At 38.0% G+C, this 26,822-nt stretch overlaps 1 protein-coding gene across 15 annotated transcripts in view; it reads right to left on the reverse strand.

Annotated features, from left to right (window-relative positions):
- TEX15 (testis expressed 15, meiosis and synapsis associated) overlaps nucleotides 1–26,822 on the reverse strand; it is an 82,350-nt gene that overhangs the window by 41,041 nt on the left and 14,487 nt on the right. For 10 of the 15 annotated variants that reach the window (XM_070781343.1, XM_070781349.1, XM_070781344.1 and 7 more), the window contains one exon: nucleotides 10,454–10,604. The exons of 4 other annotated variants lie outside the window; for them this stretch is intronic. In XM_070781343.1, coding sequence (XP_070637444.1) covers nucleotides 10,454–10,592 — 139 coding nt within the window. In that variant the 5' untranslated portion in view covers nucleotides 10,593–10,604. Of the gene's footprint in view, nucleotides 1–10,453; nucleotides 10,605–15,946; nucleotides 26,812–26,822 lie in introns of those variants that run through there. One more of the 15 variants, XM_070781350.1, reaches the window with a different exon arrangement.

A 26,822-nucleotide genomic window follows, 5' to 3' on the forward strand; every position in this document is an offset into this window, starting at 1 on the left:
TGTTTAAAATGACATCATTGTAGGATAGTTAGGGTCTTTGGGAAGGTCATGTACACACTGCTATATTTAAAATGGATAACCAACAAAGACCTATTGGACAGTCCATGAAACTCTGCTCAATGTTATGTGCTAGCCTGGATGGGAGAGGGGTTGGGGGATGAATGGATACATGTATATGTAAGGCTAAGACCCTTCATTGTTCACCTGAAACTACAACATTGCTAATCGGCTATACCACAATACAAAATGTTTTTGGTGTTATAAAAAATAAAATAAAATAATATTGTTGTACATCTGCACAATGAAAACTATAGATATGTATAAGATACAAAATAACCAAGTACTTGGAAGTTTCATTAACGTCTGGAGGCATTTATATATATTTAAGACTTTATAACAGTAATACAGACTTCCTATACCCGGTATAAGTGAAAATAGGAATCCTGTCTTACCCCACTTACCTACTGGGAGTTCTTAAAAGCTGACACAGATATACTAGATAGAGGGATTGGGGGCAAGAGGAGAAGGGGACGACAGAGGATGAGATGGCTGGATGGCATCACTGACTCGATGGACGTGAGTCTGGGTGAACTCCAGGAGTTGGTGATGGACAGGGAGGCCCGGCGTGCTGTGATTCATGGGGTCGCAAGGAGTCGGACACGACTGAGCGACTGAACTGATCTGATCTGATCTGATATAGGTGACTCATTTTCAACTTAAGATGCACAGGCTCTACAACATACATTGTTACACAAACCTTGTAGCTCATGTTAGGTCATGAACATTTGTTGTATTTCCCCCAAATAAGGCAACCTATATACTAGTAAACTATTTGGTTATTTTGACTTCAATAATACCAGAATATCTTTGTTAACTCTTGACTGATACAGTGGCATGAGTAAGAAGCACAGTCTTTTGGAGGACAGTGAGCAATGTTTCAAGCATTGTTATATTAAGTAGATGCATTAAAGAATCAAAACCCTTAAGGAATAGGACCCAGAGGAAATTGGGGAATACAGCTGATTCTTGTTCTTTGTGGAAGTTACAGTATACTAAAGTTGCTGCCAACCTTGAATCAGTGAATACTGAACTATTAATATTAGTCTTAGTAGAAATACAGGCTTAGGTTCCTGTGGGCCTCTGGTGACATTTTTGACAACTGGAATGCCATGTGCAGTAAGCTTGCCTGCCAACATCTCTGTAAAATGAGCCAGTCTCATCCAGGTTGGAAACCTGCCACATAACCTTTTCCTGTATAACACTTAGCAGGTGTCTTTGAAATTCTTCCCCAGTCTCCTGTTCTGCAGAACCTGCCTGCATCCATTATCAGCTTCTGAAGCGTGGGAGCCAGCAAGCTCTAGCCAAGAAGGGCTTAACATTCTCCTGACCCTTGGTGCCATGATCAAATGTCTCTTTGGCTTTTCACCTTCCAACAATGCTGCCCACAAGCTTTTTACTGGTGGTCATCTCATGAGTCTACAAATGTAGATTCTACTCTCTCCACAGGAAAGGTACTCAAATGTTCCTTCAACATTTTCTGCAGAGGTTTGATGTACAAGTTGGTGAATTTTGTTTTCCTTTTTCTGAATGTGCCCTATTTTTAGCCAACAGTCCTGTAATTTTGTGTTAATAGTGTAGCTTATGTAACATGCATTTTCTCTGTAGGGCACATCATAGACCTCCTGAGCTTAGGAGCACTAGACAGCATTTTAGCATGACATGGTGGAGGCTGTTTATAAAAGTGCAAACAACACAGCACAAAGCAGGTGACAAAATGGACACTTAACTATAATATGACAGCTGGAGTAAGATGCAGAGCACTCTCTCATCTGGATACAAGTGCATCAAGTGACTCAAATTTTTCACCATTCTGCATATGCCTAAAATGACTGAAAGTGCTGTGCTGAGTACTGGTGCTGTGGTTACAAACACATTTTAGCAAGCAGGAGAGTTTGAAAATATGGCAAACATGGCATCTGTGAATAATGAGGATCAGTGATATATATAACTTCAGGCAATTTCCATATACATGAATCTAACATAAACAATGGTCCTCTGTATTTAATAATCAACAGGATAAGACAGTGGCAAAACTAATACAAGATACTACAAACCACTGTTTTTCAAAAACAACGTATTCTTCACCTCCTTTCCATTTAATTTTCACTTTAATATTTGTAACAATTCATTACAAAATTTGGTCATTTCATAAGATATATGACTTTGTGCATGTGTGCTTGTGTTTAACTTATGTTGAAGTGAATATAGATCATGACATTTTTATAGCGGCTCTATGTATATACCCCTCGCCCAAACTCCCCAGTGTCAACACTTCATGTAACTATAATGAAACATGAAAACCAGAAAAATGACATTGGTATAATACACAGACCTCATTGATATTTTACTAGTTTCATGTGCAGTTATGTGTGTGGGGGTAGTTCTATGCAGTTTTATCACATGTGTAGATTCATGTAACAACCACTATAATCAAGATACACAACTGTTCCATCACCACAAAGATCATTCTTATTCTACTCCTTTATATATAGTAATATTGATAACCTTATTCCTCTTCTCTGCCTCTAAATCCTAGAACTACCAATCTGTTCTCCATCTCTAAGCTGTCATCATTTCAAGAATGTTTTATAAATGGAACTTTATATTATAAAGTTCTGTTATATTTAAATTAATATTTACAACCTATGGAGACTGGCTTTTTAAATTCAGCATATTGCTTCTGAGATTCAATCAAGCTGCTGATACAGTAAATCTTTTTTTTTTAACTTGCTAAGTATCCCACAGTATGGATGCATCATACTTCAGCCATTTACTCAATGGAAATCAGGGTGATTAACAATTTTTGGCTACTACAAATAAAGCTACTATAAACATTTCCATATAGGTTTTAGTGTGGCCGTAAGCATCCATTTCTCTGGGATAAATGCCTCGTAGTACAACAGCAGGGTCATATGGTAGTTGCATGTTTAGTTTTTCAAGAAACCATCAAACTTTTTCCAAAAGTGGCCGAACTATCTTACGCTTCCATTGGTTGCATGACTGATTTGGCTTCTCCTATTCTTCCTAGCTTTTGGTATTGCTATTCTTATTTCGGCTGTTTTAACAAGAATAAAGAGAGCCCCTTTTCATTAGCATTTTGTTAATGGCTAAGATATTGAATATCATTTTTGTGCTTATTTGCCAATCTATACATTCTCTTTAGTGAAATGACTATTCATGCCTTTTTCCTGTTTTCTGGTTGATTCCACTTTATGGTTCATCTAGCCCAGCATTTCGCATTATATACTCTGCATATAAGCTAAATAAACAGGGTGAAAATATACAGCATTGACCTCCTCCTTTCCCAATCCTGAACTAGTCTGTTGTTCCATGTCCAGTCCTAACTGTTGCTCTTGACCTGCATACAGGCTTTTCAGGAGGTGGGCAAGGTGGTCTAGTATTCTCAACTTTTAAGAATTTTGCACAGTTTGTTGTGATCCACACAGTCAAAGGCTTTAGTGTAGTCAATGAAGGAGATGTTTTTCTGGAACTCTCTTGCTTTTTCAATGATCCAACGGATGTTGGCAATTTGATCTCTGGTTCCTCTGCCGTTTCTAAATCCAGTTTGTATATCTGGAAGTACTTGGTCACGTACTATTGAAGCCTAGCTTGAAGGATTTTGAGCATTACCTTGCTAACACGTGAAATGAGCTCAACTGTGCAGCAGTTTGAGCATTCTTTGGCATTGTCCTTCTTTGGGACAGGAATGAAAACTGACCTTTTCCAGTCCTGTGGCCACAGGTTTTCCAAATGTGCTGGTGTACTGAGTACAGCATATTCACAGCATCATCTTTTAGGATGTGAAACAGCTCAGTTGTGATTTCATCACCTTCACTAGGTTCATCCTAAGGCCTACTTGACTTCATACTCCAGGATGTCTGGCTCTAGGTGAGTGATTATCTGGGTCACTAAGACCTGTTTTGTACAGTTCTTCTGTGTATTCTTGCCACCTCTTCTTAATCTCTTCTGCTTCTGTTATGCCCATACCGTTTCTGTCCTTTATTGTGCCCATCTTTGCAAGAAATGTTCCCTTGGTATCTCTAATTTTCTTGAAGAGATCTCTAGTCTTTTCCATTCTATTGTTTTCCTCTATTTCTTTGCATTGTTCACTTAAGGCTTTCTTATCTCTCCTTGCTATTCTTTGGAACTCTGCATTCAAATGGGTATATCTTTCCTTTTCTCCTTTGTTTTTTGCTTCTCTTCTTTTCTCAGCTATCTGTAAAGCCTCCTCAAACAACCATTTTGCCTTCTTGCAATTCTTCTTGGGGATGGTTTTGGTCACCGCCTCCCGTACAATGCTATGAACCTCCATCCATAGTTCTTCAGGCACTCTATCAGACCTAACTAATCCCTTAAGTCTATTTCTCACTTCCACTGTATAATCATAAGGGATTTGATTGAGGTCATACCTGAATGGCCTAGTGGTCTTCTCTACAGTCTGAATTTTCCAATAAGCTCATGATCTGAAGTCACAATCAGCTTCAGGTGTTTTTTTTTTTTTTTTTTGCTAACTGTCTAGAGCCTCTTCATCTTCAGCTGCAAAGAATATAATCAATCTGATTTCAGTATTGATCATCTGGTGATGTCCATGTGTAGAGTCATCTGTTGTGTTGTTGGAAGAGGGTGTTTGCTATGACCTGTGTATTTTCTTGGCAAAACTCCATTAGCCTTTGCCCCGCTTCATTTTGTACTCCAAGGCCATATTTGTCTGTTACTCCAGGTGTGGCTTTCTACTTTAGCATTTTAATGAAATTTAAAATTTTAGCATTTTAATGAAAAGAACATCTTTGTGTGTGTGTGTGTGTGTGTGTGTGTTAGTTCTAGAAGGTCTTATAGGTCTTCATAGAACTGTCTAACTTGAGCTTCTTCAGCATTAAAGGTTTGGGGCACTGTGGTATTGAATGTGGATTACTGTGATGTTGAATGGTTTGCCTTTGAAACAAACATATTGTGTCGTTTTTGAGACTGCACTCAAGGACTGCATTTTGGACTCTTCTGTTGACTATGGGCTACTCCATTTCTTCTCAGGGATTCTTGCCCACAATAGTAGATATAATGGTCATCTGAATTAAATTTGCTCATTCCCATCCATTTTAGTTTACTGATTCTTAAAACGTTGATATTCACTCTTGACATCTCCTGTTTGACCACATCCAATTTACCTTGATTCATGAACCTAACACTCCATGTTCCTATGCAATACTGTTCTTTGCAGCATCAAACTTTACTCTCACCACCACTGTGATAGTCGCCTGACTCCTTGCAACCCCATGGACTGCAGCCCGCCAGGCTCCTCTGTCCATGGTATTTTCCAGGCAAGGATACTGGGGTGGTTTGCCATTTCCTTCTCCAGGGGATCTTCCTTCTCCAGGGATCAAACCCAGGTCTCCAGCACTGCAGGCAGATCTTTTACCGACTGAGCTACTAGGGAAGCCCATCCACAACTAGGCATCGTTGGTTCTTTCTGGGGCCTGTTTCTCCACTCTTCACCAGTAGCATATTGGATACCTACTGACTTGGGGGGCGCATCTTCCAGTGTCATATCTTTTTGCCTTTTCATACTTTTCATGGGATTCTCAAGGCAAGAATGAAGTGGTTTGCCATTCCCATCTGAAGTGGACCACATTTTGTCAAAACTCTCCACCATGACCCATCCATTTTGGGTGGCACTGCACAGCACAGCTCATAATTTCATTGAGTTACACAAGGCTGTGGTCCATGTGATCATTTTGGTTGGTTTTCTGGGACTGTGGTTTTCCTTCTGGAAGTTAGCTATATGTATTTTTTACATACTTTTTTTTTTTAAATCAAGCTGAGTTCTGTATTCCTAGAGTGCTGAGTCTTTATCATGAATGTTGCTTTCTGTCAAGTTTTTTCTGCATAAATTTATATGACCATGTGATTGTTATTCCTTGTCTTGTGAATACACACTGACTTTCAGATACCAAACCAGTCTTGCATCCCTTGAACAAAACTCCCTTGGTTATAATATATAATTCATTTTATATACTGCTGAATACTACTTCTTTATATTTTGTATAGAATTTGTGTGTTAAGGTTCATGATGGGTATTGGTCTGTAGTTTTCTTTTTTTGTATTACGTTTAGCTTTGGCACCAGGATAATCCTATACTAGTAGTTATTCTTTCCTCTTCTATATTATAGAAGAAATTGTAAAGGATTTGTATTAGCTCCTTTCTTTAATCTTGAGTAGAATTCTCCAGTGAAACCATCTGGGCCTGGGGATTTCTTTTCCAACAGATTTTTTTCAACTATGAATTCAATTTCTATAATACAGACATATCTTGGAGACATTGTGTGTTCAGCTCCAGACCACCACAATGAAGTCTATTAAGTGTGCAACAGCATTATGTTTAAAAAACAATGTATATAACCTTGATTTTAAATACTTTATTGCTACAAAAATGCTAACAATCATTTGAGCCTTCAGTGAATCATAATCTTTTTGCAACAGTAACATCAAAGATCACTAATCACAGATCATTAACAAATGTAACAGCAAAGAAGTTTGAAATACTGTGAAAATTACAAAAATTTGATACAGAGACACAAAGTGAGTGATTACTGTTGGAAAATAGACACCAATAGACTTGCCTGATACAGTGCTGCCACAAACCTTCAATTTGTAAAAAACACAGTATCTGTGAAGAGCAACAAAATGAGGAATGCCTGTAGTTATAAGGCTATCAAATGATCTATTTAGTACTGTGTGAGTTTTGGTAATTTGTACTTTTAAACAAACTGGCCCCTTTCATTTAAGTTGTAAAGTTTATGTACTTAGATCTGTTCATAAGGCTTTCAATTCTGTGGCTCAGTAGTGATATACTATGTCATTTCTGAGAGTTGTAGTTTGTGTCTTTTTTGTCAGTCTCACTACAGGTAACCTTCCTAAAGGATTATCACCTTTTTTTATCTTTGCAACCAGCTTCTTAATTTCATTTTTTTTCTTTGTGCTTGTTATGGGCTTATCCTGTTACTCTTTTCCTAGTTCCTTAAGAAGGAAACTTAGACTACTGGTTTGAAACCTATTTTCTAATGGAAGTATTTAGTGTTATGAATTTGTCAGCCATGATTCAGTTTTCCCCTCAAATTTTGATAAGTTACATCTCCTTTTTTATTCAATCCAATGTGTTTCTAAAATCTCATGAATATTTAGAAATGTGTTGTTTACTCTCCATGTGTTCAAAGACTTATCTAATGCTTTCTATCATTAATTTCTAGATTATTCGACTTCAGTTCTTTTAAATACGTTGAAATGTGTTTCATGGCCCAACACATCGTCTATCTTGATGAGCATCAACTTAGTTCTTGAAAAGAATGTCTGTTCTACTGTTGTTGTGTAGAGTATAATGTCGTAATAATGTGCAAATGCCAATCAGATCTTGTTAGTTGACAAAGTTCAGTTCTTCTGTATCTTCACTGATTTTTGTGTCTCTGTGGTTCTACTGGTTGTTGAGAGAGGTGACCGAAATCACCAACTGCCATTCCAGATTTGCCCATTTTTCCTTTCAGTTCTATCAGTGCTGCTTCATGGTTTCTGAAGCTTTGTCATTTAGGGATACAGTTAGGACTGCTGAATCCTACTAGTGGATTTATGCAATATCCCCTTCTGTTTCTGGAATTTTCATTCCTCTGAAGTCTACTGATATAAATAGCCACTCTGCTTTATTCTGATTGTTTGTATGGCTTATCTTCCTCTATACACTTACTTTAAGCCAACTTATATCCCTATATTTAAAGTGCATTCGTCAACAGTCTATAGTTGGGTCATGGTTTTTTTTCAATCCATTGTGTAAACGTCTTAACTGGTATAAATTATATTTAATATAACTGATACAATAGGGCTTAAGCCTGACATTTTACTGTTTATTTTTCCCTCAGTTGTTCAATTCTCTACTTCACTTTTTCTGCCTTCCTGTGGGTTATGCAAACATTTTTAAAATTCCATTTTGATTTATCCATAGGGTCTTTAGAAACAACTTTTAATTCTGAGATAACTGTTTGTACATGTGCTCGTGTCCAACTCTTTATGACCCCATGAACTGCAGACCACCAGGCTCCTCTGTCCTTGTTCCAACTGTCAAACAAAATTAGAAAACTCAAGAGGAGGACTGTCAGTTGTATTTCCCCGTATTTCTACTCTCCTTTGTCCCTCCTTCATTCCTAATGTTCCCAGCTTCTTTCATCATTTTCTGCTTGGAAACTTTGTTTAGCCATTCTACACCAAGATTTACTAGTGAAAAATTTTGAGTTTTACTTCATCAGAGAATGCCTATTTCAGTTCTACTCCTGAGGATATTTTTCTGAGTATAGTTCTTTTCATTCTGCACTTAAAAAATGTTGTGCCACTTCTTCTGGGCTCCATGGTTTCTAATGAAATATCTGCCATTCAATTTTTCCCCAATAAAAACATTTAGTTGCTCTCAAGATTTTTTCTGTTCTTAATTTTCATAAGTTTGATTATGATGTGCCTTGTGATGGACTTCTCTGGCTTTATCCTGTTTAGGGTTCATTCAACCTTTTGATTGAATGTTGTTTAGTTGTTAAGACATGTCCGACTCTTTGCGACCCCATGGACTGTAACCTGCTGGGTTCCTCTGTCCATAGGATTTTCCAAGCAAGAATACTGGAGTGGGTTGCCATTTCCTTATCCAGGGGATCTTCCCAATCCAGGCATCAAACCCATGTTTCTTGCATCTCCTGCATTGACAGGCAGATTCTTTCCCACTGCACCAGCTGGGACTGTATAGGTTTATGCCTTTTGCCAAGTTTGGGGAGCTTTCAGATAGTATTTATTCAAATACTCTTTCAGCTCTATGCTCTCTTCTCCTTCTGAAGCTCTGAGAACAAATAAATTAGGTCTTTTATTATTGTTCCACAGGTTCCTGAGGCTTTGTTATTTGATGTCTTCTCTGTTGTTTAGGCTGGGTAATTTGTTACTGTATCGTCCAATTCACTACTTCTTTCCAAAATCTCAATTCTTTTCTGGAACCCATCCAATTAGTTTTTATTTCAATTATTGCATTTTTCAGTTTCAAAACTTCTACTTAGTTCTTTATTACATTTTTCATTTCTTTCTTGCAATTTTCCATTTGTTTCAAAACTGTTTGTAATTGGTTGTTGAAGCATCATTAGAATGACTTTAATTTTTTAATTGGTAGAAATGATGACTGGTTTAAAAGCTTTGTCAGATAATGTCAACATCTGTTTTATTGTGTTGCTGCCATTTGTTGATTCTTCTTTTCTCATTCAAGTTGGGATTTTCCTGATGGGTGGTAAGATGATTTTTTAAATATTTTGGTCATTTGGGATACTGTTAACAGACTCTAGATCATATTCAATCTTCTGTGGTAATAAGCCTCTACTAAGACTAAGTCACAGGGATAACTGTGCCTGTAGGAGAAGGCTGGGGGTGGGGAGACTAACTCTTTACCACCAGGAAGTACTGGCTCTCCACAGGGTCTCCACTGACACCCTGGTGGGGACGGGGGTGAGGGGTGGTGGGCGGTCGGAAGGGTGGTGGCGGGGCAGGCGGCTGTCTCATTACCAGGAGAAAGAGGCAGAAGTTGATGCTCCTGACTCAGCCTCCCCTGACACTGTGGGACGGGGACAGCTACCCTGTTACTGGTGTGTGACAGTCTCGGCTCCCCTCTTGGTCTTCGCTGACTCTGCTCCCACCGAGTATCTCATCCCCACCAGCAACTCATCACCACAGGGCAGGAGCAGAAATCCACAGACACTGCAGGGGACAGCAGAGAGGGGGTCATGTGACGTTTCTTGCAGGGAAAGGCACCGGCACAGGCCGAGGTGGAGGCGGGCATCTCGGCCCTCCGTTCACACTTTGCTGAGAAAAGGAACAGACGCTGTGCTGGTTCCTCCTCCAGGTATTTTGCAGGAATAGTGTGTTCACTGTTAAACAGGCTTCCCACATTCTAAGTCACCCTACTCCCAGTCCTTGGCAAAACAGAGCAGACTTTTCTTAGGGCTTTTTGTGTCTGTAAAAGTTGGCATTTCTCAGTTGTGGTCATCCAGTTTGAGACATGAAGGAAACAAAAAGAAAATTTGAAGAACTTTATGCTATGTCAATACTTAACTCCCAGGGTCCCACACAGGCTCATCCTCTTCTCTCCACCCTTCCAAGTCTTGTTTGTTTTATGTGTGATGTCCAGTGTTTTTAACTGTGTACTTAGTGGGAGTGATAGGAGACATGTGTCTATCTTACTCTGTGTGGGAAAAAAGTACATGTGTGTTTAAGGAATTAAAGGCCTAACTTAAGCTAATTTTATGAAGAGTCAAAATTGAAGATGAGCATAAACTAAGATCAGAGAAATGCAGTAATAGTTATGAAATAATCCCATCTTCCATAGAATTACCTTTCCCAGCTGTCCTCCTGATCTTGGGAATGGTGAATTTTTTCAAAGGATTGCCATTTCTGCCATTAACAAATAAAGGTTGACTGGTTGAGTTCATTTTCCATAAAGTATTGTGTTTACCAATCTCTTTCATTTCCATTTTGTTGGTGGCCTAAAATCAACCCAAAGTTATTAAACAAAAGGTCAATAAATAATAAAAGGCAATGTCAGTAAAACTGTTTAAAAGTTCTTATATGGAATTGAATACAGATATATTTTCAGTCAAACAACAGATTTCAATCTCATTTTGCAGGTTACATAGAAAATTAATTAACTTTCGATTTTATATACTATTTAAAATATTTTGTAGTTGTTTTTTTTTTTTTTTTTTACTCATTTATTTATTGATTTTAATCTGGCTGCACTGGGTCTTAGTTGTGGCATACAGGATCTAGCTCCCTGTCCAGGGATCAAACCCAGGCCCCCTGCATGGGGAGCGCAGAGTCTTAGCCTTTGGACCACCAGGGAAGTCCCTGTTTTGTAGTTTCTAACAGACATTTTCCTGGCAGTTTAAACCTTCTGTGTTTCCAAAAAGCTTAATAACTTCTAAACAACAATTTTTATTAACACTTGGTAAAATTCTTGTCAAGCACCTATTTTTTAAAACATTTTTCCTATGGGCTTCTGCGAATTTAATATATTCTCTTATTAAGAGTCTTTGGCTTTGGAAAAACCTTTACAAAGGTTGTAAATCTGCACTGGTATCCCTACAGCTGATGGGCTAAACAGTCAACCACTACTGTTCCACAGTATCACTGCCAATAGATTAAGACATTATACATTGCCACACCACTATTCCTTTTCCTCCTTTCAACCTTTTCCCCAAACATACACACATACATTAACCTCCCAAGGAGAACTCACACACGGTATCAAAGGAAACCTATGGTGCCCACACACAGAGAAATATATGCAAAGATATATTGTTCATGCCATTTCATAATATGGCTCTGGGCCTCCTGAAACCAACTGTTTTGTTCACAAACAGGACATCACATTCCAAATTAAGAGCTGCCAAAATTCTACAGAAGGGTCACAAAGGAAAAGATTCTATAGAAGGTTCACAAGCAGTTACTCTCCCAATCCCTACTCCTCCAGTCTTTGTGAAAGGTGATCTCTCAATCTCACAAACATGGACCGAGACGTCTGGAAAGAGAAGAAAACCAGCCTTTCTCTCATCCAGTCACATGGAGACACACCAGTGGTGGTGCCTACTAACAAGAATCCCTCAAGATATACCAGCTCCAGAAATATTTGTCAAGACTTCCATGGAAGTTTCATGAGGCAAAGAAGAATAATTTATAGAATAACTCACATTACAAAAAACTCTTTGTGATCTATACCTACTCCACACAAAGGTATACAACCATGTTGAATACACTTAAAGAACTTCATCCTGTGACAATACTTTCTTTAACTACAGTTACACCGTATTTTCGTTAAGATGGGTAATATTTCAGCTGTATGGTTCCTTATAAAATGTGTTCCTAGTGGAATTAACTATACAGTAAAGACTTCTGAGATTTACTCATTTTGTTCCTCAGTGCTTGGGATAATACTTAGCCACAAAGTGGCTAAAAAATGTATGCTAAAAACTGTCTGATGAAAGATGAATATTCAGGGAACAACAGTATTCAACTTTCTTCATTAAGTTGTATCCAGTAAGTTTTCAAGGGTAACCTTTCAAGTAAGAATAATACATCTTTAAATTCAACCCAAACAAATCAGCCACTAAAGTGATAACAAATTTATAACTTCTTCATACTCATATATCACAGTCCTATATCCATTTATATTATTTATTTTTACATACAGATGCAAAGATACATCACACTATACTGTGAAATATACACATCAGTCCTATAATCATTATCTGTGTATTTACATATATTGTTTATTTTTCTATATGTAAAAATAAAATCAGGAAGTATGAACCCAGCAGGTTCATATTATGGCTGTCCTACAAGGTCCTGGATTATCTGGGTGAGAGTAAAGAAAAAAATCAACACTAAAAACTTTAAGAATAGTTAATGCACAGGACATTGAACTTGGTAAGTCCTTAACAGATACTAAAATGAATGAATGAACTGAAGATCAAACAAAGAAACCAAAACCAAAAAGCTTCCCCCACAACTAAAATGTCTATTCATACAGATCCTAAGGGTGTGTATGTTATGAACAACTTTAAGCCAAAACACTTAAAGATTACACAAAACAATAAATTCTAGGAAAAAATTAATTTACTAAAGTTGCAAGAAGAAATTAACATAATGCATTATCCTATCACATTAAAATGAAGTTGAATCAGTAGTTACAAATTGATTCTAAAGAGAAAAATAATGATATTAATATATCATAAGCAAACCAAGTATATCCAAGTATGCAAGAGAGATTTAATATGTATGTTTTATTTACTAATATAAACCTATTGAAGGAGGAAAAAAAATCAAGTGATTATCTCAATAAATGAAATCAGCTAATCAAATTCAAAATTCACTTGTGATTTTAAAAAGTTAAGAAAGCATTCATTAACTTGATAAGTTATTTGCCAAAAATTTACAGCAAATTGGTAAATATCAAATGCACTCCTTTTAAATTTAGAATAAAACAAGGATACCACTATCTCTGCTTCCTTTGAACAATGTCCTGGAGGTGCTCATGAGGGCAGAAGATAAGACGTAAACAGTATAAAGGAACTAAAAAGCTGAAGGGGAAAGGAAAACAGCTTGAGAATTTCTTGGAGTGAAAGAAAATGATTTTTGGCTTGTAAGAGAAAGATTAGACTCAAATAACACAGATTAAGAATGAATTTTACTTAAAACAGGTAAAAAATCACAGTGGTTCAATTTTTGGTTCTACCATTAATTAGATATGCTGTGTGTGGCAAAAGGTCTAACTTCTCTGAGCCTAACAGTATCCATACCTCACATGGTTGCAGAAGCTGGTACAAAACAACTGCATACTATGAACTGTTAAGTGACAGCCTGAAGCCTATAATATGGAACCAAGTTACAAAGTTCATCAAGCAGTATTGCAAAGAAGGTTCAAAGTCAAGTGATAATGGTTCTAATTCTCAATCTGCAATTAACTAACTTTCTTTATTTCCTCTAATAATTTTCTAGAAAACTTACTTTACTGAATACTTTGTAGTGCATGACTCTGCTGGGATTATGAATCCTAACACACTTTTCAGAGGCAACTTAGTGGCAAGGGAATAAATCCCTTCTATGTCAAATAGACAGTCTAAAGACAGGCCTTGTAAAGTTTTCTTAAAAGAACATTTGTGCCGAGTTTCCTAAGTCTATCATTAAAAATTAAGGACTTCAGACCACTGGTTATGAATTATAGATTACTACACAGACCTCCAAAGTCTCCTACCTGATTACGATCCAAAAATCCTTAATAACATAACTTGGTATTTCAATTGAATGACCTAGAGAGCCTTAGAGTTATTTATTTACTTGGCAGTGCTGGGTCTTAGTTGCAGCATGTGGGATCTAGTTCCCTGACCAGGGATCGAACCCAGGCCCACTGTATTGGGAGCTCAGAGTCTTAGTCACAGGACCACCAGGGAAGTCCCTGCTGCTGCTAAGTCTCTTCAGTCGTGTCCGACTCTGTGCGACCCCATAGACAGCAGCCCACCAGGCTCCCCCATCCCTGGGATTCTCCAGGCAAGAACATTGGAGTGGGTTGCCATTTCCTTCTCTAATGCATGAAAGTGAAAAGTGAAAGGGAAGTCGCTCAGTCGTGTCCGACCCTCAGCGACCCCATGGACTGCAGCCTACCAGGCTCTTCCATCTATGGGATTTTCCAGGCAAGAGTACTGGAGTGGGGTGCCATTGCCTTCTCCAGGGAAGTCCCCAGAGTTTCTTAATAAGACTCAAGTGCTATCAGTTATGAAAAGGTTTCCTAGTATAAAGCAATTAAAGATGAGTAATACATGAAGCATTCAGTTAGAAAGTTTTTTTCAGTTCTCTTTCAAACTTTCACATTAGCTTGCTAACTTACTTTTAACATCTCTAAAAGTTTGCTAATCTCTTTTTAACAAAAAGAAACAATGTCTCAATTTCAGGATCTTCTGGCAAATGACACTGTTCCATCTAATTTTTACAATTATCTTTTTGATTTTTACAAGTAATACCGATTTTCTACTTACTTTCCACCCCCAAGTATGCTTAACTAAACAAGAAGTCTATTATAAAACATTAAAGATATTATTGTAATGGTGATATGCAGATATAGCAAAGATCATCCCTTTTCCAGTAATCTCAGGAAAGAGTATCCAATGAGTAAATAAATGATGAATAAATAGTCTTGGAACTTGAGTCACAAACACATAAATTCTAAATTCTTCAGCAGAGTTCTAAATAGTTGAAAGTAAGAATTCTGATAAAGGGTTCAATCAGATCTATACATGATAAACTACATACACATTTAATGAGATTAAGTCAAGAATCCCCCAGCTAGGACAATATGATGCCAAGATGAAATGTTTTATAAAACTTTTCATTTTATAGACCAGGGGTTGGTAAACTATAGCCTGTGCATTCAATCCAGCCCATTACTAGTTTTTGTAGAGCTTACAGCTAAACAGTTAAAAAAAAAATCAAGGATAGTTATTTCATGTCACTTGAAAAATTATATGAAATTCAAATTTCAGGATCTGTAGGAAGTTTTACTGGAATATAGCCACTCTTATAGTCTATGGCTGCTTTCCTACTAGAACAGCTGCTGCTGCTACTAAGTCGCTTCAGCCGTGTCCGACTCTGTGCGACCCCATAGACGGCAGCCCACCAGGCTCCTCTGTCCACGGGATTCTCCAGGCAAGAACACTGGAGCGAGTTGCCATTTCCTTCTCCAATTCGTGAAAATGAAAAGTGAAAGTGAAGACGCTCAGTCGTGTTCAACAGTTAGCGACCCCATGGACCGCAGCCTACCGGGCTCCTCTGTCCATGGGATTGTCCAGGCAAGAGTACTGGAGCGGGTTGCCATTGCCTTCTCCGACTAGAACAGCAGGGTTGAGTTAACATGAGACCCTTGGCACACAAAGACTAAAATATTTACCATCTAGCCCTTTACAGAAAACGTTTGCCAACCCCTGTTGTAAATGAAACAACTAAGTATCAAAGAATCAGAATGATAAAAACTAGACTTTATAATTTCCATTTTAGGGCTTTTTCTCCTACATTCCCATTGTTTCAATTATCTTTCCACTGTATCCTGAATTTCATTCCCACCCACTTTGCTTCTCTGTATCTACCCCCATATTTAACAGGTTCATAGCTGATCAAGTAAAAAAGCAAAACAGACAAAACCCGCCAGGGTCAGATTTGCCCCTCTCTAGATCACCATGGGGGTCACAAAGAGTCGGACACGACTGAGCAACTGAACTGAACTGAGATCACTTCCTACTTCCTCCGCAATTTACTTCTATTTCTACCTCCATTACTCTACCTAAACAGCAGTCTTCAGTCACCAATGGTTTCTACATCAGTCTCTCATTCACATAGTACGTTTCTGATTCACAGCTTACTTGGCCCCTCTACCTCTGAAACTGGTGACCAGTCTCTGCTTGAAATAAAAGCCTGGCTTGAAATAATGCCCTGACTTTTGTGACTTCATAATCCTGATTTTACAGCTACTGCTCAGGGGTGTTTTCTTAGTCTCTTAGCAACTCACCTGTCTTTAACCTGGCCTTTATTTTGTTTTAAGTTTTACTTGTATAAGATACATTTAAAAATATTCTCTTAAATTTTCTTTTAGTATTTTGCCAAACTAATCTTTGTAAATAATAAAAATAATACTCAGTAGTTTTAATTAGCATTTCTTTCATTATTAGTGAGATTGAGTCATCCTGTTTATTCTCTGAATCACTTGTTCCAATCTTTTTCTGTTGCTTTTCAGCTAAAATGGTCTTTTAGTTAATGATTTGTAAGGACTCTATATTCACAGAAATTAACTTTTGTCTGTCATCAGTGTTGCGACATTTTTGTCTTTTAGTTTTGTTGACAGCATTTTCCTCCCATAGAAAAACTTTAATTTTTGTGTAGTCTATGGATGAGATGGTTGCACGGTATCACCGACTTGATGGACATGAGTCTGACCAAGCTCTGGGAGTTGGTGATGGACAGGGAAGCCTGGCATGCTGCAGTCCATGGGGTCGCAAAGAGTCAGACACGACTGAGTGACTGAACTGAACTTCTCAGTCTGTTAGTATACTGGATTTTCATATTATCACCAGAAGCATATACGTTCCAGTTGCTCAATACCCTAACTGACACTTCATATTGGCAAACTTTAATTCTTGCCAATATGATGCACATATCTCATGGTGCTTAGTTTGCACTAGTCTGGTTTTTGATGACATCAGTCATCTCCTGGGTATATTTATTGGTCATTTGATGAAAACCTTTGTGAAATGCCTGTTTAAGTTTTTTCTCACTTTTCTGTAAAGCTGTTTATTCTATTCAATGTATTTGTAAGAAAAGAGAGACTAACTCTTGACCAAGTATACTTGTTGCAAATAATTTCTCCCATGTTTTTAAAACTTGTGGTTACACTTCTTTAAACAAAAAGATCTAATTTTAATGCAGTCAAAATTATAGATTTTCCTTTACATTGGTACTTTTTCACTTTTGATTAACTTTAAGAAAGAAGTGCTGAAGATGGTAGAGTAAAAAGACCCTGGGCTCACCTCCTCTCACAAGCACACCAAAATTACAACTATCTGCAGAATAACCAGTAATGAAAAAAGACTGGGACCTACTAGAAAAGATCTGCTACAGCTAAAGACTTAAAACACAGAACCACACCAAGACCACGAACATCACACTCAACAGTGAAAAGCTGAAAGCACTCCCTCTAAGATCAGGAACAAGACAAGAATGCCCACTCTGGCCATTTTTATTCAACACAGTTTTGGAAGTCCTAGCCACAGCAATCATGTTTTAAAGAATTTATTCCAAGGTACTTTATGATTTTTAAATCACTACATGGTATACAATGGATTTTTCAAATTTACATTTTATTCACTGCTAATGTTTTAAACGGTGTTGACAACAATAACATAAGCACTTACTAGTGCTTTAGATACAGACTGATCCATTTAATCCTCATTATATCCCTATGAGATATCCTTTTTTTTTTTTTTTTTTTAATTAGAAAAAGAAGTCCAGGGAAGTTAAATTATGTTCCCCAGGACACAAAGCTAGAAAGTGTTGAATCTGGAATTCAAACTCGGGCAGTCTGACATCAGACTGAATGCACTCAACAACTAGGCAAATTGACGTTCAGTGAAACTGATGCCTGCATATTAACTATCCAGAAGCCTCGGTAGGCACCTGTTAGTTCTATTATTTTCGCATATGTTTGCATTTTTCCATAATAAAAACAGAACTATAAGAGTGCTTGTTAAAGTGCATGAGTTATCCACAAGAAACAGCTGCCTGTAGAGAACGGAACACTAGAAGATTTAGGAATGGGGAGGAGGGAGATTTATCAGTTTCTACCTTTATTATCTTTTAAATCTTATCTTTATAAATGTATATCCTCTAAAAAACTGGAAGACTTTCTTCACTCTAAGTGAAGACTCCCTTCATTCCCTCTCTATAGATACAAAAAAATATATATCTAAAAATAAATTTAAAAATGGCCTGGGCTGATATGAAGACTTGTAAAAAAAAGACTTGAGGGTTATAAAATTTTTGCTTAAAAGGAGAATATCCTCACACTTTATTTTTGAGAAGGAATACTTATTATATTGAATAGACAAAAATCTTCTCGTATTAAGCCTTTAAAGTTGATTCAGTCTTAAAGTGGATTCAACCTTCAAGGTGACAAAAATAATACTAACGGCTACATGGAAGAAAAAACAGAATGATCAAGGAAATTCCGAGAAATGATTGGAGGAGGAAAAATGACACTGCTGCTGCTAAGTCACTTCAGTCGTGTCCGACTCTGTGCGACACCATAGACGGCAGCCCACCAGGCTCCCCCGTCCCTGGGATTCTCCAGGCGAGAACACTGGAGTGGGTTGCCATTTCCTTCTCCAATGCATGAAAGTGAAAAGGGAAAGTGAAGTCACTCAGTCGTGTCTGACTCTTCACGACCCCATGGACTGCAGCCCACCAGGCTCCTCCGTCCATGGGATTTTCCAGACAAGAGTACTAGAGTGTGGTGCCATTGCCTTCTCCCAAAAAATGGCACTACTGAATATTAAAATTTAGTTAATAGTTATAGCAATTATAATTAGCTTGGTACACAACTACTCAATTAAATCCAGGTTCCATTAATAAGAAAGGGGATGATGAATAATAGGCAACTTGAAACTGTGCCACTGACTCAAAAATAAACAATGGACACTATGGTCAGGAAAAAGTCCAAAAAATCCTATGACTTTGAAGATGTTAATGTTGATATTTCAAATCAGTAGGGAATCTATGGTATTAATTATGTTAGCAGATTCTAACCAAAATCTCTGAGAACAATTGCCCTAGAGAAGCTCTTGCATATGTCTACCTAGAGGCAAGTAGAGGAATGTTCAAAGCGGCACTGTCACTGAACAACTAAAATGTCTTATCATCAACCAGCAGACAAACATGTTGCAGTATATATACAAGGAAATAACAACACGAGTGAAAAGGAATGAACCACAGTCATAGAAACAACATGTCAAATCAAGTTACAAAGATTAAAGCATGATTCCAATTATCAATAGATAATTTCTGTAACTGATTAAGTCAAGAAATACTACTAAACCCATGTTATCTCTAAGTGTGGAGAAGGGCCAGGAGAGTAACTCTGAGAGTCAAAGCTGGCAGCCCTTAGGAAGTAAAACTAGCAACAGAAGAGACTTGGGCAAGGGACGACTGCTTTTCAGTATACACCTTCAGTCCTGTGACTTTGTAAATAATCATTAATTTGATTACAAACAAAAGTTAAGAAATGTCTATAGCTCATATTTTGATAAAAATACAGATGAATGTATATACAAAACAGAAACAAGACTCACAGATAGAGAAAGCAAACCTGTGGTTACCAAAGGGGAAAGGGAAAGGGGGAGGGAAAGGAGAAGGGGAAATTAGGGTTATGGGATTCACAAACTACTACACAGAAAAGGGAACGGCAAACCACTCCAGTGCTCTGGCCTTGAGAACCCCATCAACAGTGTGGGGTAAAAAGGCAAAAAGAGGACACTGAAAAATGAACTTCCCAATATGCTACTGGAGGTAGGTGCCCAATATGCTACTGGAGATCAGTGGAGAAACAGCTCCAGAAAGAATGAAGAGACAGAGCCAAAGCGAAAACAACACCCAGTTGTGGATGTGACTGGTGATGGAAGCAAGTCCAACGCTGTAAAGAGCAGTACTGCATAGGAACCTGGACTGTTAGGTCCAGGAATTAAGGCAAATTGGAAGTGGTCAAACAGGAGATGGCAAGAGTGAACACTGACATTTTAGGAATCAGCGAACTAAAATGGACTGGAATGAGTGAATTTAACTCAGATGACCACTGTATCTACTACTGTGGGTCAGAATCCCTTAGAAGAAATGGAGTAGCCATCATAGTCAACAAACGAGTGTGAAATGCAACAGAAGAATCCGAAATGCAGTACTTGGATGCAATCTCAAAAACAACAGAATGATCTCTGTTCATTTCCAAGGCAAACCATTCAATATCACAGTAATCCAAGTCTATGCCCCAACCAGTAACGGTGAAGAAGCTGAAGTTGAACAGTTCTATGAAGACCTACAAGACCTTCTAGAACTAACACACAAAAAAGATGTCCTTACCATCTTAGGGGACTGGAATGCAAAAGTAGGGAGTCAAGAAATACCTAGAGTAACAGGCAAATTTGGCCTTGGACTACAGAATGAAGCAGGGTAAAGGCTAACAGAGCTTTGCCAAGAGAACGCACTGGTCATAGCAAACACCCTCCTCCAACACCACAAGAGAAGACTCTACACATGGACATCACCAGATGGCCAATACCAAAATCATATTGATTATATTCTTTGCAGCCAAAGATGGAGAAGCTCTATACAGTCAGTAAAAACAAGACCAGGAGCTGACTGTGGCTCAGACCATGAACTCCTTACTGCCAAATTCAGACTTAAAAAGAAGAAAGTAAGGAAAACCACTAGACTATTCAGGTAGGACCTAAATCAAATCCCTTACCATTATACAGTGGAAGTGACAAATAGGTTAAAGGGATTAGATCTGATAGAGTGTCTGATGAACTATGGACAGAGGTTCATGATACTGTACAGGAGGAAGAGATCAAGACCATCCCCAAGAAAAAGAAATGCAAAAAGGCAAAATGATTATCTGAGGAGGCCGTACAAATACCTATGAATAGAAGAGAAGTGAAAGGCAAAGGAGAAAAGGAAAGACATACCCATTTGAATGCAGAGTTCCAAAGAATAGCAAGGAGAGTTAAGAAAGCCTTCCTCAGCAATCAATGCAAAGAAATAGAGGAAAACAACAGAATGGGAAAGACTAGAGATCTCTTCAAGAAAATTAGAGATACCAAGGGATCATTTAATGCAAAGTTGGGCACAATAAAGGACAGAAACGGTATGGACCTAACAGAAGCAGAAGATATTAAGAAGAGGTGGCAAGAATACACAGAAGAACTATATGAAAAAGATCTTTATGACCCAGATAATCACAATGGTGTGATTACCAACCTAGAGCCAGACATCCTGGAATGCGAACTCAAGTGGGCCATAGGAAGCATCACTATGAGCAAAGCTCATGGAGGTGACAGAATTCCAGCTTAGGTATTCAAATCCTAAAAGATGATGCTGTGAAAGTGCTGCACTCAATATGCCAGCAAATTTGAAAAACTCAGCAGTGGCCACAGGACTGGAAAAGGTGAGCTTTCATTCCAATCCCAAAGAAAGGCAATGCCAAAGAATGCTCAAACTACCACACAATTGCTCTCATCTCACACGTTAGCAATGTAATGCTCAACATTCTCCAAGGCAGGCTTCAACAGTACATGAACCGTGAACTTCCAGATGTTCAAGCTGGATTTAGAAAAGGCAGGGGAACCAGAGATCAAATTGCCAACATCTGCTGGATCATCAAAAAAGCAAGAGAGTTCCAGAAAAAATATCTACTTCTGCTTTAGTGACTATGCCAAAGCCTTTGACTGTGTGGATCACAATAAACTGTGGAAAATTCTGAAAGAGATGGGCATACCAGACCACCTGACGTGCCTCTTGAGAAATCTGTATGCAGGTCAGGAAGCAACAGTTAGAACTGGACACGGAAGAACAGACTGGTTCCAAGCAGGGAAAGGAGTACATCAAGGCTGTATATTGTCACCCTGCTTATTTAACTTACATGCAGAGTACATCATGAGAAACGCTGGGCTGGACAAAGCACAAGCTGGACTCAACACTTCCAGGAGAAATATCAATAACCTCAGATATGCAGGTGACATCACTCTTATGGCAGAAAGTGAAGAAGAACTAAAGAGCCTCTTGATGAAAGTGCAAGAGGAGAGTGAAAAAGTTGGCTTAAAGCTCAACATTCAGAAAACTAAGATCATGGTATCCAGTCCCATCACTTCATGGCAAATAGACGGGGAAACAGTGGAAACAGTGACAGACTATTTTCTTGGGCTCCAAAATCACTGCAGATGGTGACTGCAGCCTTGAAAATTAAAGACGTTTGTTCCTTGGAAGAAAAGCTATGACTAACCTAGATAGCATATTAAAAAGCAGAGACACTACTTAAATGACAAAGGCCCATCTAGTCAAAGGTATGTTTTTTCCAGTAGTCATGTATGGATGTGAGAGTTGGACTATAAAGAAAGCTGAGCTCCGAAAAATTGATGCTTTTGAACTGTGGTGTTGGAGAAGACTCTTGACAGTCTCTTGGACTGAAAGGAGATCCAACCAGTCCATCCTAAAGGAAAGCAGTCCTGAATATTTATTGGAAGGATTGATGCTGAAGCTGAAACTCCAATCCTTTGGCCACCTGATGCGAAGAACTGACCCATTTGAAAAGACCCTGACACTGGGAAAGATTGAAGGCAAGAGACAGGGACGACAGAGGATGAGATGGTTGGATGGCATCACAAACTCAATGGACATGAGTTTGTGTAAACTCTGGGAGTTGGCGATGGACAGGGAGGCCTGGCACGCTGCAGTCCATGGGGTTGCAAAGAGTTGAACACAACTGAGCAACTGAACTGAACTGACATATAAAGACAGATAAGCAACAAGGATAAAATGTATAGCACAGGAAATTATACCCATTAACTTGTAATAACATATTATGGAATATAACCTGCAAAAACACTCAATCACTATGCTGTAGACCTATGTACTATTGCTGTACACAATACTATAAATCAATTATATTTCAATTAAAAAATAAGATATAAGGTTATGCCATTAAATATGGTGACAACTTTGATAAGAATCAGAGTATCTAGGAAGAAAAGTATAACATCTTTCAGAAAGAAGAAGAGTATTCACTTTGATGAAAAAACATGAATTTTGGTTTATATATGTCAAGGAGTTATCACAGATCCAGGTAACATCCTGAGATTATGGGGGAAAGTTTGTTTTTGTTGTGGTGGTGATTGTTATTGTTATATAAATGTTCCAGGTCCTTTTGCTATTTGGCTATATGTATCATTTAGTTTTTGGAATACACTTGACATTCTTTATAAGCAATGTTTGTCTTTTGGAATTGTCTAGTTCACTTAATGCTAAATAGAAAATAGTAATATTTTTTATATGAAAGAAAATTAAGGCTAAAAGAATAGCAACTATAAGCTAGGACGTGAAAGAAAAGTGTCCACCGCTAAGTGCATTTATTTAAGTAACAAAATCTTGAAGAAACAGGGATTAGACAAAGAAGCATGAACAAAGTTTAAAAAATCTTTTCTTACTACAATTTACCTGGAAAGGAACTCTTCTTGCCATATTCCAACCTGCCCACTATAAGAACTACAGTAACAGTAACAGCTTTTCAACGTAAATGTGTTACTTTAAACTCAAGGTCTGGGTTGTCACACAATTCTTCATTAAAAAGAATGCGTAAGGAGACCATCTGGGACACTTTAAGCAGGACTGGCTTGTTTCTATTAGATGGAAATACCATTGGTCACAATGTAAATTCAGCAAGGAAAAAAAAACTGGCAGATAATGTAACAAAAGTTAAACACTAATTATACCTTGAGTTACTGGAAATTTCCTTTCCATGGTCTACTTTTGTATTTTATTTTCTAACATATTAAGTTCAGAGGGATAGAGTTAAGAATGTTCTTTAGTCTTACATTACATAGAAGGATAAACATACTGATTAACTTCAGACTTAAGTTACAAATGCATGTTTTAATTTCTAGGCTGTCAGGATAGAGGAATAATTGGTTTGGTGAATAGTTTGAGTTTAAGAGAAAGCTCTGGGCTCTGGCCCTTGAATTATAAACTCTGGATATTAAAAATAACTATGAAAGTGAAAGGGAAGTTGCTCAGTCATGTCCGACTCTTTGCAACCCCATGGACTGTAGCCTACCAGGCTCCTCCGTCCATGGGATTTTCCAGGCAAGAGTGCTGGAGTGGATTGCCATTTCCTTCTCCAGGGGATCTTCCTGATCCAGGAATCGAACCTGGGTCTCCCGCACTGCAGGCAGACGCTTTACCGTCTGAGCCACCAGGGAAGCATACTGGCCAAAAAAAGGTTTAAAGTCAACACCTTGTGAACACATGTATTTCAAGAAAGCTCAATTTCACTGTAGTAACTTAGAAAGTTCTATTTTTAATTCTCTCTTGAGTTCTTCTTCAACCTGAGGTTTAGCAATGGGTGACTTAGAGCTTGGGAGGAGAGCAGGACATCTGAAATGCCTAAATGCAGAATGTTCATCATAAAGTTGTTGTGTTTTGTTAAACTGCCCCTCAGTCTTGTACACAGAAGGTGTGCTAAGTCGCTCAGTCATATCCAACTCTTTGTGACCCTGTGGACTGTAGCCCACCAGGCTCCTCTGTCCATGGGATTCCCCAGGGAAGAATACTGGAGTGGGTTGCCGTGCCCTCCTCCAGGGGATCTTTCCAACCCAGGGACTGAACCTGTGTCTCTAAATTCTCCTGCACTGACAAGCAGGTTCTATACCACTAGCACCACCTGGGAAGGTGGAAGTTATGGAGTCAAAAATGTTTTCTATAACATCTCCATTCTCTTCATATAAAGTTATCCCCAAATTGGAAATAAAATAGCAAAGGAAGTTCAAGAATAGTTTTATTTTGCTTTTAATTTTCTTAAAAATGGCCATTAGGACCATCTTCTCATTTCTTTCCACTCATCATATTTACTTTGTCACTGCCAAATCTCAATCTTTCAGAAAGGGCACCATGTGGAGATCACCAAATCCTTTTGGAGAACAGGGGCCATCTGTTGAGTCCTATTTCCCCAGAGGGCATTATTCTAAAGCTAGACAAGCTTAAAACAACTACACAGTAATTCCAGTAGCTACCTGTACTCACTGGAGAAAATAACAAGGATGATTTTAAAAAAAATAGCCAAAAACTCCCAAGAGAATAGCTCTGCTTGTTTGACCCAGCTCTGCTTGTCTGACACTTGTTTTACTAGGTTTAAAAGATTTAGACAAACAGAATTGTGTACTTCTGAAACCAGTGCCCGTATCAGCCACTTCCCCCAGGAAGCACGCTGTTATCAAAATAAAGTATCAGACATTAGAACACACTATATCTTTAAACTTCTAGAAATGTACAGTAAAACATTACTATCTTGAACTATTTAGAGAATAAAATCTTATTACTTTGGAGTGACCTTAATAAACATAGAATGTTAACAGGTAAAAATCTGAGAGAAGCTCTCAGATTTGTTTTGAAGACTTTACCAGGATTGAAAAAGTAATTTTTTCCCAACGCAAAAAAAGTCCAGAACTAATCACTGACCAGTTAAAATATGAGGAAAAAATCTAAATTGCCAGCCCCAGTTACAGAAAGCTGAGGGTAACCTGGCTAGACAGCTTATATTCTCGTGATTTAATCCAACTGTTCACTTTCCTTCTACATCTTATGAAACTGGTTTGAAAAATAATTTTTTTTCATCAGTATTTATGATATAATATACAAGAGACTGAGGGCTTCCCCGATGGCTCAGTGGTAAACAATTCGCCTGCCAATGCAGGAAATGCAGGAGACGCGGGTTTGATCCCTGGGTTGGGAAGATCCCCTGGAGAAGGGAATGGCTAACCAGTCCAGTATTCCTGCCTGGAAAATCCCATGGACAGAGGAGCCTGGAGGGCTACAGTTCATGGGGAGCAAAGAGTCAGACACAGCTGAGCAACTGAGCATGAAACAAGAGATCAGCAGACAAGGATTTCTTGTCCCAATCCTGCGACTCACTACATATCTGTTCCTAAGCTTTACTGTTCTCCTCTGTGCTTCAGGAAGGGTTAAGGCTGTATTATAAACTGTGCCTTTCTACCACTTAATTTCATCTTCCCTGTAGTTCCATATATATGCAAGAAATTGTACACTGTATGCAAGCCAAAGCCATAAAAGTTTGATAGCTTTGTAAGTTAAACATCCCTGAGCCCTCCTCTAACTTTCAAGTGACTTAGAAAATTTATTTGCCTCGAGTACTTCCGTCTATGACTATGGCACTTTTTTAGTTTTTAAATGTGAACAGTTGGTTCAATTTCCATCATCTGAGATGTTTTGTTTTTAGAATCAACTAAATATCACTTAAACCCCATCGGATTAATATGTGGGTGATGAAATGTGGCAATACCATTTTTGATTAAAAATATGTAAAAATAGAAAAAATCTGGATGCAAAAGAACTAAATTTCTTATTCTGCTTATGTTCTGATTCAAAAGACAGTTCCAAACCTTGAATACCACAAATCTTCCAAGTGATATTTGCATACTGACCTCACTTTCCAACTTATTAAAAAATGTATATCTTTGCTAATTAAAGTCATTTTTGTATGGGCCAGTCTTCTCCACTGAACTACAATTTACCCATTTTTCTATCTCTAGCACCAACCATAGTTCCTTACAAAATAAGTACCCAATAAATATTTACTGCAAAAGATAAATGCGTATAAACTTTAACATATTCCAACTTCAGGTATCTTTTTTTATTGCCAATTACCCAAGTGGGTTCAAAAAAGTAGATACAGTATTAAAAGTAATAGCAGTAGTGAAGCCGTTATTTGAAACACTTATCACTCTTTAATGGAATTTACCATCATATGGTTATGATTGAGACTCAGTTCATACATGAAAAATGACAAAGGGGTATCTACAAAAAAAAAAAAAGGCAGAAATATGTAGAGAACT

This window comes from Bos indicus, chromosome 27 (genome assembly GCF_029378745.1).
Source record: "Bos indicus isolate NIAB-ARS_2022 breed Sahiwal x Tharparkar chromosome 27, NIAB-ARS_B.indTharparkar_mat_pri_1.0, whole genome shotgun sequence".
Lineage (NCBI taxonomy): Eukaryota > Metazoa > Chordata > Mammalia > Artiodactyla > Bovidae > Bos > Bos indicus.